The 21244-nt window shown below is 43.2% G+C and overlaps 1 protein-coding gene and 1 long non-coding RNA gene across 3 annotated transcripts in view; one reads left to right on the top strand and one right to left on the bottom strand.

The window, feature by feature from the left end:
- Position 1: 1 nt before the first annotated feature.
- Positions 2-21244, bottom strand: part of GPR39 (G protein-coupled receptor 39) — an 82052-nt gene continuing 60809 nt past the window's right edge. For both annotated transcript variants that reach the window (XM_063340756.1, XM_063340755.1), the window contains one exon: positions 2-535. In XM_063340756.1, coding sequence (XP_063196826.1) covers positions 12-535 — 524 coding nt within the window. In that variant the 3' untranslated portion in view covers positions 2-11. The remainder of the gene's footprint in view (positions 536-21244) is intronic.
- Positions 535-2177, top strand: LOC134518249 (uncharacterized). Its single transcript, XR_010071906.1, has 2 exons — positions 535-1525; positions 1629-2177. It is a non-coding gene; the product is annotated as an uncharacterized LOC134518249 (long non-coding RNA).

A 21244-nucleotide genomic window follows, 5' to 3' on the forward strand; every position in this document is an offset into this window, starting at 1 on the left:
GCCTTATGAAGTCATACTTGATGTTCACAAAGGCCGTTTTGTGCGTCTGGACTGGGCTCTGAGCTACTCTCTAGTGGCACGACTTCCAAGCTGGGTTCCAGTGGTTCAAGACCCCGTTTCTGTGGACTGCAGTCAGGCTTGGTCTCATTCTGAAAAGTACTTAAGGAAACTTTTTTATTGTCCCTTGTAGAAGAATTGCGCCTAGACGACATGAAGAGCAGTGGGCGTAGAGACCGGCTGCTTCTTGCTCTGGAGCTCAGGTTGGCTCTGAGAAACTTCTCCTTGTTGGCGTGCTCTATTGTCAGGCGGCAGCGGAGGACCTGCAGAAACACACTGCGGAACTGCTGAGAAGAGATGTTGTAGAGGAGGGGGTTCACCACCGAGCTGACGTAGAAGAAGATGTTGGCGATGCGGAGAAGAGTGATGTACATTCTGAAGTAGGGGACAGTCCAGTCCTGCTTTGGTTTAGCAGCAGCCATGATCCTTCTAACCTGGTTTGGCATCCAGCATATTGCCAGAGTTGCAACAATCAGTCCTGCGAACAGAGAGGGGAAGAAAGAAGTGTGCATACATGGGGGGAAAAGCCCATAAAATACTTAGTATCAGTTCTGCACTTAATTGTTAGGAAGTAGTACCAATTTCTCAATGTTTTGCTTGACAGCTTTTTCTGCCAGTAGCATTTTTTTGTTTGTTGTTTTTAATAACTGTTACAAGGTCACTGCAGCACATGCTCTGACAAAAGACTGCATAGTGCTTGGATAGTGTTTCTTGGTACCTATTGTCATTTATTAGTTTTCAAAGCATTCTTTCATTGAAATCTGTATCTTTGGAAAGAATGCGATTTTTTTTGTTGTTTGTGTTCTTACATTTCTTATGTCTTTCCCTTTACTTTGAAAAACAAACAAAATAAATAGAACCTATAGCCATATTAGATCAGGCAATACCCAGAAGAGATCAGATTCTTGTTTGTACCTTACAAAAAAAAAATATGTATGCATAATAATATATTTCGTGTTATTTTTGGTAAATTTCCAGTTACAGAAGATATTTTTAAGTAAAATATGTATGGATCTTTTTATGGTAATTAAGATATGTTGGGCTTTCTTAAAAATCAAATTCCAGTGGAATTAAATTACGAATGTAAATGAGAAAAACCCAAGCCTAGTCATGAAAGTGTAAGCAGTTTCAGATTATAAATTATGCTTAAAAAGGTGGTATCTGACCATTTTGTATTTATATGTAAATATAAATACATGTTGCTGCATCACTAATGGCATTAAAAAGAGGGTGACTTAAGTGTTGGATGTCTGAAAATTCTGCCTCTGTGGACCGGTGTTCCCCAGGGCTGCAGCGGCGATGCTGTCATCAGAACGGCAGCCCTGAAGAAACACACGGGTGAAGTTGAGCAGACTCTGTTCCCGGGCAGGAGCTGCAGCCGGGGAAAGGCGCTCAAATCCTCACTGGCATCCGCTGCTTCTGGTGCACGTAAGCACAGGAAATCCAGGCATCTTGCATGAAATACCAGGTACACAAAATAATTCCTCTTGGTGTCCCCCCCACCAAGCGTTAGTTCTGAAACACAATACAGCCACCAGTTCATTGTTTCCACTTTGTTTTTCTCTTTGCAGGAAACGTGCCTCGTGTGAACACTTAAAGGGAGCAGAAGCTGCAGGTTGGCTTCCCTGCTGCAGAGGCACAAAACTGCAGAGAGTACCCTGAAGGTGCACAGTTTGCACTTCAGTAGACTTTTGTCATGTTGTTAATCTTCAACGTCTAGCCTCCTTTCTCAACAGAAGCACAGAAATGTTTTAATTCTTGTCTGTCTAGACTAAGTCAGATTGCTCGCATTGAACAGATCGCTGTAGGAAGGCACTTCTGAAATAGTGCACACTGATTTTTTCAAGCCAGGAAAATGATACTTCAGTGGTGGGAAGACGTGAATGTAATGGGGAAGGGGAGCAGAACAGAGGAAAAAGATTTTTTTATAACTTTGAAATTGCCAGAGCTTAAACAGGGTATGTCCGAGTGCTCTCCACCACCACCCTCAAGCAAAGGTATGAACTGTCTTTTATTTTTTCTTTTTTTTTAAGAAATTAGTTTTCCTAATGAAATCTATGATTACTTTAACAACTTTATGATGTCACTGAGATACTAAATAAAAGTTGTCTTTTTGATCATCTGCTTCTGTAATCACTTAATGTCACAATAATTTTGCTAGGATGGGGAAGTAGCGTATCTTCAATCTACAGCACTAGATGAAGGGCCCTGGAAGGCTGTTCTTAGGAGGCAGGTGATAAATGCAGTTACCTTTGCTCTTTTCTGTTCTTTATCCACCATAACTCTCCTCAGACAAAGTCTCTTTATCTCTTTATTCCCATTCCTACACAATCCCATGTCCCTTTGCTTGGCTGCCTTACGCTTCCCCTGCCTTCTTGCCTCGTTTTTCAGAAGCTGTTGTGTCTCTGTTATAAGCTGATCTCAATTTTGTATTAATCCTGCAAGTTTTCCAGCCTTCAGTGCTTTTTTCTCTTCTCTCAGCATAACAAAGGAGCTCTGAGCAGTGACTTATAAAGAGGCAGCGAAAGGATGGTACCGCTCTGTTGTGGCTTTTTGTCCCATGCAACTTAAACACAAAGCCCACAAACCCAGCTCTGCAGAATTCTCGTCAAAGTTGACCAGATGATCTCTTTCAAGGGAAGAGAAAACAAGCTCTATAGAGTAATTTTTTTGTTCTTCGTTTGAAACAGGATACTTCATCGTGCTGATTAATAGTTTCCTAAATTATGAATGCTGCTGTGAAAAACTGCGAGCAAACAATGCGTGCATTCAGTTTTAAAGCTCAAATGCAGTGCTCTGAGATTTGTGATTTTTTGCTTGTATCTGAATTCTTTGCCATTGACCTTTCTTTTTTAGTTCAAACTGTGCAATGCTTAAGATTTCCCCTTATATTCTTCTGACACTTTTGTTCTGGGGAATTGAATATTTCGTTGCGTGTACAGCGAGTGAAAAATGAGCTGCTTGTGCCCTTGCACAGTGCAGCGAGGACAGACTTTTGCAGGACGGGAGGAGATGCCTGTAAAACTTTCTTGTTTTCCAGGGATGAGTAATTGTTCATTTTTACACTTGAAAAAAGTGCTTGTTGATTCAAAGGAGATGCACCATGTAAATAAACATGTGACAAATTCACCATATTTTTTCCAACTGTTCACACTTGACATGGAGGTATGAAGTAAACAGAAGTGCATCAGAGGAGAAGCTTTATGTTCAGACCTTAGCATATTAAATATTTTGACTGAATCACTGCTGCCATCAATTTGAAGTGGTACACAGGCTGTAGAAGTTTGTATTGTACTGTAATGAGCAGAAGGTGCTTAAAGAACATTGTATCAGCTTGAATGTAAACTAAACTGCATCTTACATGGATATGGATCTGTTTTTCACTAGCGTTTGCATCCTGATAGGAATTAAACTCCTTCACCTTTCATCTCATATCTAACTTTCCCTTCCACTCCTCTTACTAAAGTGAAAAAAAATTAGTAGCTCCATTTTTTTCCCATTTTCCTGACAACTGCGCTGAAGTGACACACTAGATGAGAGCAGAGATTTATCCTCCATGGAATAATGATGTTTATAAACAAAGCAATGCTGTGGACCAGTGACCTCCATCACTGGCACTTCAAATTTCTAACACGCATTTGAATTACTCGGTTTAATCATCAAAAGTGCATTAGACCATGCCAACAGAAGCCGGGAGCCCTTGTATTATCTAGTTGACTATGTGTAAGTGAATACATCTCAACCTTTAAGTAAGTGTTTGATTTTATAATTTATTTAACATTGATGTAGATATTTCAAGGTAAAAAAAAAAAAGGACATGAAAAGATCCTTGACTAAAACCCTTTTAAAAAGCTAAGCCATAAGCCAGCCACAAAATAGTTTACCCAACACAGGAATTTCCACATTCAACTACTGTTTTAATTTGGAGAAAAACCCACCCCAAACCTCTTTAAAAATTAAGCATGCAAATTTAACAATGACTTAAATTTGGGAATTGTTATTGTAACTTCCCAAAAGTGGATCTTACAGTATTAATTCTTAATATGTGACAAAGGATCATTTATGTAGTAAAATAAACCTAGTGTTTAAGTGCCAATAATATAAATATGCATTGCCGGCTCAGAATAGGAGTTTGGCAGTCATCTGTCCCTTAGCAATACTTTTTTATTACTCGGAACATTCCTCTGGGCCATAGGGGACTGAATTAAATTCATTATGAACTTTATTGGGAAGGATTTAAAATATGTGCAAATGTCTGGTAGAGTGGAGAGGGCTTCCATCTCCACCCTTCCAGAGTTTGCTTGTTCTTCTATTGAACAGATTATTGACTTTTTTCGCTGCACCTGAGCACTTCAATCTGTCTCATTTTATAGTCCAACATTTCCCCTCTATCCTGGCCACTGCCGGCTGTCCCACAAAACTTGGAATTATCTACAAAATCATAACTGTCACTGGGAAATGCCAACAACAGGCTTTATTTGGCTGCCATAGCCCATTAACCGGGGTTGTTGCGGTGACCCCATGTACATGGGCCTTTGCCTGTGCCACTCAACCCTGACTGCCCTGGTGCGTGACGGTCTGCTGGGCTCTGCTGCTACTCTCATCGCAGTTAGCCTGAGCAGCGTTAAACTCAAACTTTGCTTTTCTCTGATTTAATTAATGGCACAAAGGCGGGTTCCCAACATCTGCTTGTAAACTGACATTTAAATGGCAATTGTCAGTGGCATATAAACATATGGTTACTGAGTTATGAGTCAAGTGCAAGCAGCGATGCAGTTGGTTCAGAGGGAGAGGGTTGTTAGTGCTCAGTTCACATTTGCATACTTGGCCCGACTATACCCAAAAGTATAACATGCCATCAATGCCCTGTGTCTTACTCACAAAGCCTCCCAACCACACATCAAGGGTATCTGCTCCCAGAAGAGGAAACGTACTGAATCCATCCCTCATTATTAAGTCTGCTGTCATAAAGCAACACTAATCATGAGGAAAGTCCTTGGTCCCTATTTGATTCTGCTACAAACACACACGCAAATACACCTTCTCACAAACCCGGTTCTTGATGGTCATAATACCAGTCACTACGAACTTGGGAGAAGGTAAAAAGCAAAGACTCCAGCGCTAATTAAAAATGCGACTTTCAGGAGGTGGGGTTTTGGCAGTTATTTATGTTATGTTTATTATTTTAACCAGGACTCAAAAATCTTCCTTTTCATTAGAAATAGGGAAATAAGTCATTAGTTTATCGTCTCTCTTGCTTTTAACAAAAAAGCCAAGCCACAAAACTCAGTCTTCAATCACTGAGATGACCTTCCCAACTGCAGATCAATGCGGTGCTGTCTTCCAGCATCTGCAGCGGCTCTGTGCCTCCGCTGCTGCAGTTGTCTGCATGTGAGCAGTCACCTACCATATGCTTATTGTCTACTGACAATTGTCATTTAAATGTCAGGTTACAAACAGCTGTGGTTTCATTGCTGCGAGTCTGACTCGTGAGTGCAGCAAGGAAACCAACCCCAGTGATGCCGGATGGCTGCTGGCACTGCTCGGCAGCAGGAGTGATGCAGACTGCGCGTCCTCAGCAGTGGTAACCTGAGGAAGACTGGAGCACCTCAAGGAGGGGACTGTCTTCTCGGCTCTCCAGCCTCAAGGATTTCCTACACTGCTGCTTCTGGCAGGTAAGCATTTCTCTGATCTGCCAGCAGCTGGGTAGAATTTCAGATCCAAACTTTCAGCTTTTAACAGCTTCTGTGAATATCTGGTGCTCAGCCACCATCCAGATCGACACGTGACTCAAACCCCTCGCTGACTCTGACCTACAGAGCTGTTGGTGAGCAGCAGGGCGCGTGGGGCGGCAGGGAGGAACAGACCTTTTACTACTGCTCCCAGCCTGGTTATTGCCCACCCCTTCAGCTCCCTTGTGCTTAAGGTCAGCAGGTTTAAAAACAAGACCCAGAGAGGAAGAGCGGGATTTCTTCAGTGCTTCTGTGGAACTTACAGTGTTTCTGCCTAACTGCCAGAGCTGGCATCTCCACGTGAATGGGTCCCTATAGTGTAAATCATGTGCTAAAAGGCCTTTGTAGATCCCAAACAAGTCTTGTGACATTCAGTGCAGTCATGCCTGCGTCCTTTTTGTGCAGCCTGCCCTCATCATCTAGCTAGAAAACCTCTGTCATCTTGTTCTCTGAGACTGAGAATTAGGATAAGGTGGTGATGGGACACATTGGAAGGATAATCCTTCAGAGACAGTGAAGTGCCCACACTCATCTTGCCCACACACCCCTGCTTCCTGGAACAAGAGGCCCAAGGAGGCCACCGCATTCGCTACGGTATTAAAGACAGCCCATAAACAGCTCCAGCTGGCACGCAGGCACGGAGTGCCACAGGTAACACCGGCATGAGACAAGCTCACCACAAGGTTCCTAACAGATCTGCAGGTGTCCCCCTGTTCAGCGTTAACAGCATCACTTCGTAGGCAGCGAGTCACAGCTGGATCTCAGAATCAAAGTCTTGTCAGTTTGTGTCCTGCACTCCACGCTACGCCTCCAGAGCTGTGAGCTGGGAAATAGCTCACTCTTAGAGTTACTACACGATGCGCCACCAAACAACTAGGCTATAAGACAGAAGCGGTGGCTTTGCTGCCCCTTTCACTAGTGACAGTTAATGTCACATTGCCCCCAAATCAATTGCTCAATCCTGTATTCACTGCATAGAGTGTCACAACCACCACCAAGGGTTTTGCTTGAACGAGGGCTGCGGCGTGCTCCATGTGCGGGCTAAAGCACCTGATGAAGTTTAAAATGGGAGAAGAATACTAATATAAACCTCCCTTTTCCCTCTCAACCACATGCAAGTTTCTTCTGCTGAAGGACAAACATTATAATAATAATAAGCACATATTGATGTATGTTGAGGTGAATATAAAAATGTATTAACCTGAGAGATAAATATTGATACTTCTTTGTCTATGTCAATATTTAGTTCAAGGGACAATAAATTTTGATATTCACTGAAATAAGTCAATATGTGCATTGCTACATACATTTTGTATAAGCTCAAATTATTCAGCAACTCTGTTCCTTTTATCTCAACTTTCAGAATCGCAGATTTGCCTTTCAAAAATGCTTCTCTGGAAGGGAAGCAGGAATAAGTAAACTATCCCCACTCTGGCAGTAACTACAGGGAGAAGATATGGCCAGTGTTTATCTCCCAGTGATTTGCCCATCAGAGGTCTTCTAACCAGCAGGGAGATCTGCAGGCTCTCTTTGGGAATTGACGCTGGATCCGGGCTGGCTGCTAAGTGTGCGGCCTCCGCAGAGAACAGGATTTTCCCACCGCTGCCCATCAGCGTCTCACTGCCTTTGCTGTGGAGCCACCTCGCGTATAGACCACACAGACAGGGCTTCCACTGGCAAAGCAAAACAGAGAAAAGCCCAGCCCCTGCTCCTGCCTGCGCTGGTGCTGCAGGGGTAACAAGGACAAAGGACGCAGCGAGACAGCATTTTTGTCACCAGCACCAAGCAGGCAAATCTCCAAGCACTCACACAGAGGCTCTGGCAAACACCCCACAGCCCTTCTCATAATGGGTTTAGAGTGAACAGAAGCCAGTAGCAAACTAGTTATTTTCATAAATACCACTGGAAGGACTAAGCGTATGGCCTGGGACAAGCATTTGAAAACCGGCTCCGTATACATCTGATCCTGTCAACACCTTCTGGCAAAAAAACAATGGGCCAGCAACTCCCAAGGCCTTAAGGGGAATTTGGGTCCATCTAGTGTTCATGATGCTCCTCCCAGCCCCAAGGGTGCTGTACCACGAGGCCGTGTCTCATTAGCGAGCACGGCTGGGGGATAGGACAGTGCTGTCCCATCAAGTGGTGTAATAAATGAAAGGCACTAAGATGAACCAAGCTGCCTCTTGGTGCAATAAATGAACCAAACCTGCAAAATGTTAATAAATATGTTGCTGTTCTATTGCACGTAAAGTCATCTTTCTTCCAACAGAAGACACCATTAATGGTCTCGCTAAATCACAAATGCTAAAGCGATGCGTGCAGTCTTCCCGTAAACAGCCATTCTTTCCTCCAAACAGCAATGTGTTCAAGTGTGGGGCAATGACAACATGGGGAAATTTTTACCCTTATTAAAAGCTTCCATAGATAAAGGGAGTTGTCAGACGTATTGAGAATTTCACACAAGTATCTGACACCCTTTGGCATCAGAAAACCACCTGCAGATGGTTTTGATACTTCATTTCACAGGTGACTACACACCAATGTAAATCAGCACTAAGACTCAGGAGATGTTAGCAGAAGCGTACGTCTTCTCATTTGGCGTGGACTACACTCTCCACTCCTCAAAGCACCTAAGGGGGCTACGAAATCACTGACACCAAATTGGCTTGTCAGAGGTTTTGTCCCAGTGTTGTGTCATTGGGTCAAATCAATGACACAACGGAACAACAGCACGACCACAACTCCCCTCTCCAGTAGAAATCCCTGCATCACCCAAGGGTTTGCTCAGTTCAGGTCCTCCCTGCTCTGCTGCAGACATTCCTTCTCCTTGACTGGCAACAAAGAGCTGCTCTAGGCTGGACACGGCACAGCAATACCACATCTCAGTGGCAAAGAGTGATATGAATTTTGTGATTCCAGCAACCTGACCTCTAATAGAAACTAACGCTGAAGGAACCTGCCCAGAAGAACCTGCACTTTCGTCCAGAGTGACGATCCTTCAGTCTCCGTTGTACTTCAGTCCTCTGCAACTGATAAACGGTGTATTGGGTTGAGAAACTCGGACATTCACGATAAACAAAGAGAAGATAATGAAAGAGCTACACGGAGCTGAACCAAAGTTTCAGGTCTGTGTATCATTGATCCACCCCTCTGGGCCTTACAGGGCAATACAGTAACATCTCTTCTGACCGCAGCACTAAAACGTAACAGCTTCTGGAGATTCCCTCACACACTTCTCCACAAGCCATGGCAAACAGAGCTTTTTGGAGGAATAAGCTATTTTTGCTTTGCACCGTCACTTAACAGCCCTCAGCCATTCGGTAGAGTGATACCGGATGCATCAGAAGTTGTCAGGGGAACATAGATATGCAGAATATAATTAGTGAGGACACAAGTGTTAACAGTTTTACTTCATAGCAATTTAAAGTCTCTGACAATTACCTTCAGTTCTTAGCAGGGTCAAGTTTTGCTTCTCAAATATTTTTAAATACTGTCATTTCACAGTGCAAACACTAGTAAGCTAAAAATACTCAAGGAAGTTACATGACAGAAGTATTGTTACTGAACACGAGCAGCTTTTTTGCAAAACAGTGATTAAAGTCATGATATGCTTTTAAAAGCCATACATGCTCATACATTACCAGAGAAAATAATGTTAGCTTTAATACTTAAAAATTATTATGGAGATGGTAACACATTCATAGCCACTGTTACACAGCAACAATAGCACCTTTGAAAATCCTCCCCACACAAGTTTGTACCTTTAATGGTCATTTATTTCTTCTGTTCATTATGTTAAAATTTGTACTTCAAATACGAGTTTATCTTCCTCCTCAGCTTTAATCTTCCGATCGCAAACTTCATCTTAGCACTCCTCATCAGCTATAATTCAGTCTTAAATGTGTCCAACTTTACACAGAAATGATGGTTTAGTCTATGATACTGTAACTGGGTAATTCCCTTCCGAAGCGGCGTGCCGACGCAGCATCCCCGCAGGGCGGTGAGCCCACGGTGTGTGGGTTGGCCTTTCAGGTCACTGCGCCGACACGCTGCCGTGCTCTTCTGGGCATCCCAGCTCTGTGGAGGAAGCAAGTGGCCGCAGCTGCTGCAAAAAATACCAGCTAATAGGAGCATTTCATATACTCCCTTGTCCTCTTTGGTGCTTTCCTTCACATAGGTGGGTAAACAGTCATGAAATTGTTACGCCTTACAGTAAATACCAACTTGGCATTTGAAGCAACGGTTCACAGTTTCATTTAGGTGCCTACCTCATGCAGTTTGTCAATAAAAGCTACAAAATCCAACATCTACTTTTGAGTCATTCATTTCCATTCACTGCAACAATTCTCCAGTAAAAACATAGAAGAAATGTCAAATCAGGGCTACTTTGGCAAAAAGATCAGGAATATTGTGGAAATATACATAGACTCAGCACCAGAAGACATGCCATGGTAAAATAAATGTATTTTAAACTGCTTGTTTTTAGAAATTTTAACATTCCAGCTGTCAGAAAAGACATGCTCATTGATAATTGTTATTTCTGCATTGAGAAAGTATTTTTAAAAAAACACTGACATGGACACAAATGTGTAGAAAGGAACGGGTTTTGTTTTTATTGATGCTTCTTCCTTGCAAAACAAATTCTTGCCATGCTTGCTTTGATTTTCTTTTAGAAAGAGTGAAGACTTGTTTTCTTTCTGCATTGGCAAAACAATGGAAAAAATACATCTTCCATATATATCTCATTTAAATTCTGCGTTCTAACTAGCAAACACAATTTGGAATTCAGAGGTTTTTTTGTTTTTACATTACAAACTCAGCCGTTGCAACATTAAACAGCTCATCTATTGCAATTCAGCAGGAGAAATCATTGAACAATCAACTGCAGAATACAAATACAGAAAGACAATATATTAACTCCGCAGATACATGCGATACTCCTGAGCTCCACCAGAAAGATAAGCTTGAGCTATATGTTATATGGAGCCAACCATCATGGGGGAATCAGCAAAGCTCTTCCTAAATGAGAGATATTATCAATCTCCCACTCAGATTTTTGACCACAAACCCTCAAATGAAGAAAACCTGCTGTTCTGTAGAGAGTGAGATGAAAAAGGAATTATTGATGCACAAATGGTAGCAAGATCATGCTTGCCAGCTGCTTTAAAAAACAAATGCAATTGGAGTTTATGTTCAGCAGCCTAATTGAGAAGAGAAACCAAAGCAATTTGCCATAAAAATTATGTGCAGTTATCCAAATTCTACACCAAAACCCACAAGAGGAAGCAGGATCCAGGGAGGGGAAGAGCAGAAACGCACCAAGGCAGACAGGGCCGCAGTGTGGTATAAGAGGGCAGTGGGGGGACAGGGACATCGCAGCAAACTGTGGGTACAAACAGGTCCCACCATAGACCAGGACCCAGGAGCTGCTAGTCCCCAGGAGCTAATCCTCAGGTAAAATGGGCCGGAGCACCTCTCCTACGAAGACAGGCTGAGAGAGTTGGGGTTCTTCAGCCTGGAGAAGAGAAGGCTCCGTGGAGACCTTATTGTGGCCTTCCAGTACCTAAAGGGGGCTTATAAGAAAGATGGTGACAGGCTTTTTAGCAGGGCCTGTTGCAACAGGACAAGGGGTAATGGCTTTAAACCAAAAGAGGGAAGATTTAGACTAGATATAAGGAAGAAATTCTTTGCAATGAGGGTGGTGAGACACTGGACCAGGTTGCCCAGAGAGGTGGTAGATGCCCCATCCCTGGACACATCCAAGGTCAGGTTGGACGGGGCTCTGAGCAACCTGATGTAGTTGAAGATGTCCCTGCTCATTGCAGGGGAGTTAGACTAGATGACCTTTAAAGGTGCCTTCCAACCCAAACTATTTTATGATTCTATGATTCTAAAATCATCCAGGAAAGCACCTACACAGCCCAACTATTTCTTTTTCTGGCATGGGCAGGTGAAAGGCTGCCTGAAGGACTCACATTCTTCTAAACACACCAACAGCTGCTCTTTCTGACAACAGTGAGCCTTTTTCTGCTCTGAACAGATTCCTCTTCTTTTCAGAGGGAAAACAGTAAACAAATTCAGTCAAAATGAAAGCTGAATTTTCACACATCTTCAGAACTAATTTGTTTTAAGGTTTAAGGAAGATCATAATCTGCAGGAGGGCACAGAAGACTTTCTTGCCTGGAAACAGTCTCGTGAGAAAGGAAATGAGGTATTTTGGGGCAGCAGGCAGTTATCTTTTGGAAAGGGTGGGGAGAGGGCAAATCTCTGATTCAGCCACCTCCAATACAGCCGCAGCGGCAATTCCAACACCGCAAGTGAATGAAGACCGAGTTCCAGTCTCCTTAAAGTATGTCCTGGCTATGGTGTTAATGGGGGAAACATAAAGTACCCATTACACAATAAGGCAGTTTTATTCTTTAAATTAGGCCTAACCTTTGATAATTCTTATCAAAGCCTTGGGTGGTGGTGAAGCTACTGGAAAGGGCACTCAGAAGACTGGCCACATAGGGCTTGTTTGCGGCTTCCCTCCCAGAAGGCTGTTCAGGGAGCAGCAGTATTTCAGCAAAGTCTCTTCTCTGCTGACACCTGAATCTGATTTTATTTACATTTCAGACCTGTCCAGAGAATTGTAATGAGTGCAAACATGTCAAAAACTCCTTTCCCAAACCTTTTCAAGCAACATATATACAAGATAAAGAGTATTCCTCCCCCTCGCCACAGCCTTGGCAGCAGCCTAATTCAAAGCCTGTGAGACTCAAAGTCTCCCCGTATCAGGTGCGAAGGTGAACGTGCTCTGCGAAATGGCATTCAAATAAACACCTGAACATGGCTCCGCCAAGCTCACGGGCACCGTTTGGTTTGGGAGCCTTGTGTCTGTGCTGTGATATTTGCACTTTGCTTTCAGAGAGCTGCTGGGGACTTCCAAAATGTCTCAGCCCGCCGGCACGCAGCAATGGCTCACAGCGAAGAGCAGACAGCGTTTCTTCCTCTCCTCCACCAGTGCAATCTCAGTCTTGTATCTCAGTATTAGTAAAAGATGTCAGATCATGTTGTTATATATAATTTATTTGAAGTAAACTCCCTTATAATGACTTTTAACTTCAGAAAAAAACAGTGCATGTTCCTTTCTTTATCCAAGCCTCACAGGGTACATTTTTGCCAGCCTTTTAACTCTCTTTTATTTCCTTGAGGTGAATCCACAGCTAACTAGAGTATTCCATGTGGAATTGGAGCATGCAGCGCTCTCTATCTTTTGTAGCACCTTTCCAAGAAACACTAAGAACTATAAGATATTACTGCAGACCTGAGAAAACTAATTAAGGCAGAGCTCCAACTACCCGACAGCTCTCTCCTAGAAAATAAGGAACAAGACAGTGCTTTTTAGAGGAAACCCTATAAACAAAGAAGAGCAATCATGATGTGGCAACGTATTTGATTCAATTATGCCATTTTTAATGTAAATTCTGGAATCTGGTGACAAAGATGATGTTTTCTGGAGCACAGTGAAGATGCAGGGGATTTTAGCAAGGGCTAAATCTACCTTACTTGTAAATTACAAACCACATTTCATCTTCCAGCCCCATGCAGCTGGCTCCAGCTTTGGGCACGCAGGACCACAGTAACGGAGAAAAGACTTTTACAATAACCCTTTCACATGTAATAAATATACAACTATGAAATAGAGAAAGAAGATCACTAAATATCAGAATTTACAGCAACTGAGAGGGCAATTATAAGCATTTGGGAACTTTCTTATGCATTTATATAGCACCTTAAGTTCAACTGCTGGTTTTCAGTTTGACCTGTATCATGACAGAAATAGATAATCCTATTGCTTCTGACATTGCTATGTAATTAAATAGCTGCTCTGCCCCCATTAACATAGCTATATCCACTAGGCTTTCATTTGTCATCCTCCTTCCGGAATGGTCTCTTACTTTGAAACAAGTTTTTCTACTCAGACCTAAGATGTCTTGGGAACAGAGGCTTCTAGATACCTTCTTACTGAGCTTTGTAAGGTTTTCACCTACTAATGAGTGAAAGTCTAACTCCCAATAGCTAATAGAACTAATTTTTCTTAAAATACTCACGATTAAGAGATTAAAATAAAATGTCTAAATCATGTCCTCATGTGGCACTAAACTTCTTTAACCAGTAAGTCATGTAGCAAAAGACAAGCAGCTTTCTCTTAAGATATCAGAGCAAAAATGGACTCTTACCGCCTTGAAGTCCGAGAGCCCCAGGCCTGGACTTGGTGCTAGAGTGAACCGCGGGCAGCTGCGCTGCAGGCAGGAGGCTGCCCTTGCGAACCCTGCGCTCCCTCCAAAAGTCAGCGAACATGATTTTTGGTGACTGTACCAGCAAAGCCTCTTACAGCAAAACACAGCAGGAAATCTGCTTTGGGGCACTGACAAGATCCTCCATGTCTTTACTAAGGCAGCAGGAACACACAAGGTCTTTTAATTCGCTGTCACACGCTAAGCAAATGTCACCTCGTATGCTACAAGAATCTTCCATCGACAGAATCTCCTAAATCCAGAGGCGGCATCTTCAAAAACCAGCCATTTCTTTCCTACTGCTTTTCATTTACCCGAGTTAACTATATCAGACAAAAAAAATCCTGCAGAGGTGGAAACTAATTCCAGGTAGGTAAAAGCAATCATGTCGACTGGTAAACAACACGAAACAACACAGAGGAAACCCATATTTCAAAAGGCTGGTGCATAACACTGGGATTGCGCCTGCTCTGCTACCCAACGCCACCTCGTTACCTCACTGATTGCAGAAATCCTGTTACACTCTCTCAGAACATTGCAATAGGATCAGATGCTGAATGCAGCTGAAGACCTATTTAATTAGTAGTTGATAACAAAGACCAAAATTTACTCGCTTGTATCTTCTGATAATAGGAAACCGATTTCAGTTCTTACTAGCGTAGCCATATTTCTACAGCATACGGTATTATTTTTAAAATTCTGTGTGTAGTCAATCATATTACCATGCCCTACAGGAGGTTTTTGCTAAGTACTCAAAAAAAACCCCCAATGCACACAGTGTAAAAAACCATCACAGCATACTACGAAGACTTGTGCTTAATTTTACATTCTTTATTTGGCCGAAATAGTGGTTGTTCTGCGCTCAAACTCATATTTGTAATAAAAACCCCACTCGGCTGCTCATATACTAAAGGAACAATTCATGACTGAATAATGTACCAATTCAAAAGCAATCTCTCTAAGCTACAGGAAACCTCTTGAGTTGCTAGTCTGAACAAAATGAAGCCTCAACAAAATGAACCACTTTGAAACTAAATGAAAATTTAGCAAATTGATCTGAACAAGAAAATCTTATGTACAATGCAATGTTTTTAGCCACAATAGAAAAGCCTGTTAGAGATCACCCTTGAAAAAAGAATCACACCAATAAATCAAAGGTGGTGTTATTGTTTGTTTCTAAAGCAGGATATTTCATTTTATAACGGGATAGTGGGTTTGTGTTTAAATAGCAACTGCCATGTGCTGAAAGGAAAAAAACAGGAATGGAAACGTTGGGTGTTTTCTTAAAAAGGATGGTCTGTCTTCTGGCTTTAATATTTAATCCATATTTTGGTGCACCTGGTACCTCACAAACCTCTCAGCTCCAAAGTTGCTCTGAGATCAGTACACCAGCAGTCAGGCCGGTCTGAAAAGAAGGCGAGTGCTTGGTTTGTGCGCTGCCATAAGCTAGTGGAGCAAAATTATTGCGGATCAAAATTATGAGGTTGCTGGAGCAATTTATACTGCCAAGACGAAGAGCAGAGGGAGGGACAAGATGCAAACGCTGGAGGTGCAGTCATCCAGCAGCGCAGCAGGAGCATAAAGGGTAATGGAAGAGGGAGAGAGGGGGACAGTAAGAGAAGGAGGGTTGAAGGCAGTGATCGTATCAAGAATCACTTATTTTTCCGAAGTGGCATGCCACAAGTAAATGTTACTCGCGCTGATCCAGTAAATGATTCTGTTTTCCATGGAAAACAGCTTCAAGGAAATGGCTTCAAGGAAATAAGGGGCTGGCAGAGAAGAAGCTGTAGTCATGCAAAAGCACAATTTGCAGCTGGAAGCTGATTTTGAACAAGAGTCAGATGAGAACACATTTAGGGTACACGCATAGCTCAACCTCATCTAGGACTACTAGGACATACAATGGCAGTTACACAATTAGCAAGCACAAAAGGCTATTTTAACTAAAAAATAAATAAGTACGGTCAGGAGGCTCAAGGCTGGTTTAGGAGGTGTCAGCACTGGTGCATGTGCCAGCAGCAGGCAGGGACTCTCTCCCAGATGGAGACACGGACTGGGTTGGGCTTTAAAGAAAGCTACTTCCCAGTCTGGTCCCAGGGGCAAAATTAAAAGTCTGTTGTAACAAGATGAGCAGCAGCGTCAGACATGTGGGACTCAAAAGGACATTTTATCTGTCTGAAGCATGAAGAGAAAGAATTTGTATTGTACATTTGTATGGAACAAGGGATATTTTTTTTTCCAATTAAGGGTATTGAAATATGCAAACTGTGTGCCGTTCTCTCACTCTGCTGGAATTAGTGATTTACAATGACAGTTTACTTTTAGTTCCACACCTGGAAATAGGAGGTAAATCAAGTGATAAGCTGCCGACGATGGTCTCAAAATGGAGAGCACTTTACCCAAGAGTTCCTTGGAGCTTGCTGAGCTGGCACTGTGTTGTAGCAGATACGGCAAGATTATCAATTAATGACAGGAGCTGGAGCCAGTTACGACACTGTAATGAACTCCATTGGTGCGCGCTCTGCCTCGATGGTTTTAAGGGAGAAAAAAGAAAAAAGCTGCTGCCTGCAGAAGGTCTTTCAGGAACAAATTAACAGTAGCAACCTACTTTTCATGAGCGCTAAGAACACCTTGCGGTAAAGAGAATTTCCCGTGAGCCCGAGAGTCGCCGGTACTTCTCAGACCTGAGAGAAATCCCCAGAGAAGGGCGATGGCCTCCACTCTCAAATCCTGGTGAGAACTGGACGCAAGGCTCAAAGCACTTCCCCAGGATGACGGGCTGCTGGGCCAAAGCAGCAGCCAAACGCCATGGGGACCATCCCCAAAACCAGTGTGATGTGCGGAGCAGAGCACACACCACTCCCGGTTGGTACCGCAGCACTCACAGGCACGCAACACTGGCTGGGACAGCGGTGCACCCACCTGCCCTGCCTGGGAATAGGGTCAGGGACAGCAAAATCTCTGCCAAAACAGGTCCATTTTCTTACGCCTGCAGTTGTCCACTCAGAAGAGCAGCTTCCCCACACCGCTGGCTGGCAAAGCTCAGCGAGGCTCCCCTCCTCCACGTCTCCTCGGGAAGTCCCTGTCCCGAGCCAGGACAGGGCTCTGGGGAGACTCCCTCACAAGCCAGCGAACATTCACACCACCGAATTACCAACGCCCTGCAGCAAAGAGGGGGCATCAGAGTTGTGAGAGAAGAAAAACAGAAAAAACCCCGAGGCCAGGAAACAAAACACCGGCACAGAGAAACCAGGCGCAGTGGTGAAGATTGACTTCTGTCTCCTAGTTTCAAGAAAACGCCACAGCTCGTTTATGCTGATCCACTCTGGGTTTTGCTTGCCCCCCACCAGCCAATTTGGCATCCTCCCCAACTGCGTGCCATTGGTTTTCAGTGTAATGTGTCTGGGAAATCTAATTGTTTCTGAAAGCACTTTCTAGCTCGTGAAGTTCTTTAGAGCTGCCATGCTCCATGGCAATCAAAGTGTCTAAATAAATATGCAAAAGTGTGCTCAAGCCAGAAAGCCTTCCAAGGAACCAAGAGAGTTTTTTCCCCGTTCAGCGTGGATCCAAGTAGTTCGCCCTTTGTTTCTGTTAGCACCAGTCATGCACTAGAGCACACGAACTGGTACGGAAGGGTGCAACACCTCACGCTCCTGCAGTGTGCCAATACAACAGGATTAACACCAGGGACAAGAATGCAAGATACTAGCAGCCAAGAAACACCCACACTCTCAAATACGCACACACAATTTAAGCTGTTCTATCTCGAAGCTAATGGAAAAACCTCCCTTAATATTGCATGTAGAAATGCCTGATAGTTGTAAATAACTTTTTGTGTGTTTAGTTCATATATAATGAAACAGCAGCGAGCCAATGCGGCTCAGTACTCAAAAGAAGAGGCTGCTCAAGCAAATGCATCTTCAAGCCTGGATGCCAGAGCCACTCTCACTGTGCCACAGACTAATGGATTTCAGTGACAAAATGCAAGTGTTACACCTTTATCTATTAGATTTGTTATGCAGCTTTAAAAGCAAAACAATTGTCCCCACTTCCAAGCAGGAAGGTCCTATTCTCTCCAAGTGAAAATGCAAACCATAAGTTCACTTTTGATTAGGAAAACAAGACCAGTGATAACACACAGCCATAGCTGCACTTTAGGAAAAAAGAAAACGTAAAGCCTTGAATCTGAAGGTCACGGTTGCTCCTTCCAAAGGCCTCCTTGGTGGAGGAGTTTAACATTTCTTGTTATTTGGTAAGGCCATAAGGTACTTTTTGGTTTAAAGGGTTCTTCTTACATCATGCTGAAGCTGAGCACAACGCGTGTCAGCATTCCCTGGCTTGGTAGAGCACCAAGGCCCTTTAGACACTGGTTCTCAGCTCCTAATTTACACATAGTTTCAGTTGTTGGGACTGGGATGTTGCACCAGGCTGGAGACTGCACCTGCCTCAGGTGAAGAAGTGTCTGATATCCAAAGATGTACAATTAGGACTCCCAAGCAGCGTCAGCAAGGACATCGAGCTGCCTTATTTCAGTGAGGTCGCAGCTGAACTGTGCTGGGTACAATACAGACCTAGCAGTAAGATTCCTGCCTGAACACAGAACAGGTGAAATGCATAAACACACAGGGAAAATGTACAGGCCTCCATTAGAGAATGCAAAAGGGTTTTTTTCTTGTTTGTTTTTTTTTTAATAGATTGGAAATGGAAAGACACCACAGGTGTTAAATTTCCCCGACATCACAGAGAAAGCACTATCCTGTGGCAAAGCATCAAACAGATCTGGATGTCCACATCAGGCCTTTCCTTCTCAGCCCTGATGTCTTCCTGGTCGAACTTACCAGCCAGAGCAATCCGAAAGCATTACTGCAGCCCTTTCCCACGGTTAACACATTCAAACTATGATGGCAGACTTTTTTCAACCATCTTAAAAATAAAAACCAAACCAAACCAAACCGAAAAACCCCACAATATAAAAATTTTCCTGTTTAAAAAAAAAGAACCCCCAAATTCCATAATTTATAGAAGAATGTCTCTATGCTTGTTAGATGTTAAATGCTTTACCACGACAATTAAATGACTTGAAAACAAAACCAAGTGACAGGTATATTTTTTCAAGATCACTGATCTTTCAACTAAGGGGAAAAAATCCCAGCTTTAATTGCACAAAGCTGCATATCATACTTCCCTCTCTTGAGATTTCATTATAGGCCTGAAACCAAAGAATTGCATTGCCAGCTCTTGCCTGCTCTTCCAGCTATTTCTGGTTTTTAATAATTATTCATTAATTGCACACTATGATAAGATCCTTGCTGTTTTGAAACATTTTCCCTCTGGCCCCCATACTATTAAAGACCCTGATTGCCTGCCAACAGCGTAAAATTAAAAATCAAAGCATTACCTCTGAAAGGTTTAATATGTGCCACATTGAAAGAGTTTCTACAGCTTACAGCCATGTAATTGCATCACCGGCTAACTGCACAATCTCTCTCAGCGTTTGAAATGTTTTCCTTTGAAACATTAGCCAGCTCAGAGCAGAGGTTTTGTTTAACACCCTGATTTACTCTCCACACATGACAGAGTTTTGTATGTCTCCTGTGTCCTTCCCCACTTCTCTGCTTTGCCTGGGGCAGGTGAGAGGGAAAGGCTTGTCCGCCTGGCCATGAGGCACCCTGCTCCCACTGGGGAGAGAACCGAGGGAGAGAAGAGTCACCAGTTCAAGCAGGAGATTAAAAATAGAAGCATTTTATCAGCTGAACCTTCTCTCTACCCAGCCCTTAAAAGCAGGTGTTTTTTTCTGCACGTTGAATCCTCCCCTTCTCCCCTCTCTCCCTTTCCTGATGCCGCAGGCACCCCCGGCTCCCACCAAACCATCTGCCCCTGAAGCCTCCCCTCCCAGTCCAGGCTGCCAAACCTGGCTGGACCCAGCCTGCTCAACCCACAACCGCAGGAGGCATTTCTATTTAACCATCAGTCTTTTGCTTATGGCTCCCCTCTTGAAGAGCAATGAAGTTTCCACATTTTGATGGTGGCCATGCGAAGGAGCGGGTACCCCATGCCACTGGCTGGAATAAACCCCAGCGGCTCCAGTGACAGGCAGCAATTCACAATCGTTTCCTTTCGCTAACTCCACTGAGACCTAAATGTTATTTCTTCATCTAAAAATCTCATTTCTAAATCTTATTTCTTCATCATAAGGGTCATATGGATAAGGACAGGTCACCAGCGACCAGCCTAGCGCAAACATCCTTACTATGGAGGCAGCCTGAAGAAATTTGTGCAATTGAGTTGATCAAAGCTGGTTTAGACAAAGAAAACCGTGGAGACGTAGCTTGCATTGATCGAAGTGTAGTCATGATGTGCCAAAGGGGAATAAAGATGCCCTTCACACAGTTTGGCTGCTTTAATGATTTCAATATTAACAGTGCTCTTTCCCAGAAAAAGGCAATTTTCTACCCTCAGTTTTTTGGACCTTGTGATTATCACAAGTGCCAAAAACTGTTTAATGCTTATAAAAGCATACCTTACAAAGATATTCCTCTGCAAGCCCTCAAATGAAGAGGCTTTGGTTATTTGTATCTGCTTGTGCACCAATGCACGCTTTTCTTTTAATTCAAAATCTTGGTCCTGGCTGCATTGTAATCTGGTTGTCCTTCCAGTTCATCAGGTTACACTTCCACAGTACTTCTGAAATCAGCTCCTTCAACCTCTGTAGAGCCCCCCTGGAAAGCTGGGGGGGTTGCTCTGATTCGTCCCTAACCTGCAGGTTGGTATTCTTCTCCGTAATTCCCATACTATCATAGCAATTAAAAACAGGGACACTGTAGATCAGATTAGATATTTTGGTAAGACAAAGTGTATCTCTCTTCACAGTAGCTTTAGGCAGCCAAAAGAGAAGCTGGCCTTCACTTTGTTTTCTAAATTGCAATTTAGAGGTTGTATAATAAAATGTGCACTTTGTTTTGCAGAGATTTTCTGTATTCCAGACTGTTCCCTGAAAAGAAGGGAGGCTGCTGGTGCCGGGGGTTTTCAGCTGCTGGTGCCTGTGTGTGGGGCAGGAAGGAACACTTGGGGGATGTTTGAGGCGTAAATTTGTAAACGTGGATTTAGGCTTATAATATCGGGTACTGAAACCTTACAGATCTTGGCCTGACTCAGTTGTAAAGCTTGTGCTTTAAG

The sequence above is a fragment of the Chroicocephalus ridibundus genome, chromosome 7 (assembly GCF_963924245.1).
Source record: "Chroicocephalus ridibundus chromosome 7, bChrRid1.1, whole genome shotgun sequence".
Lineage (NCBI taxonomy): Eukaryota > Metazoa > Chordata > Aves > Charadriiformes > Laridae > Chroicocephalus > Chroicocephalus ridibundus.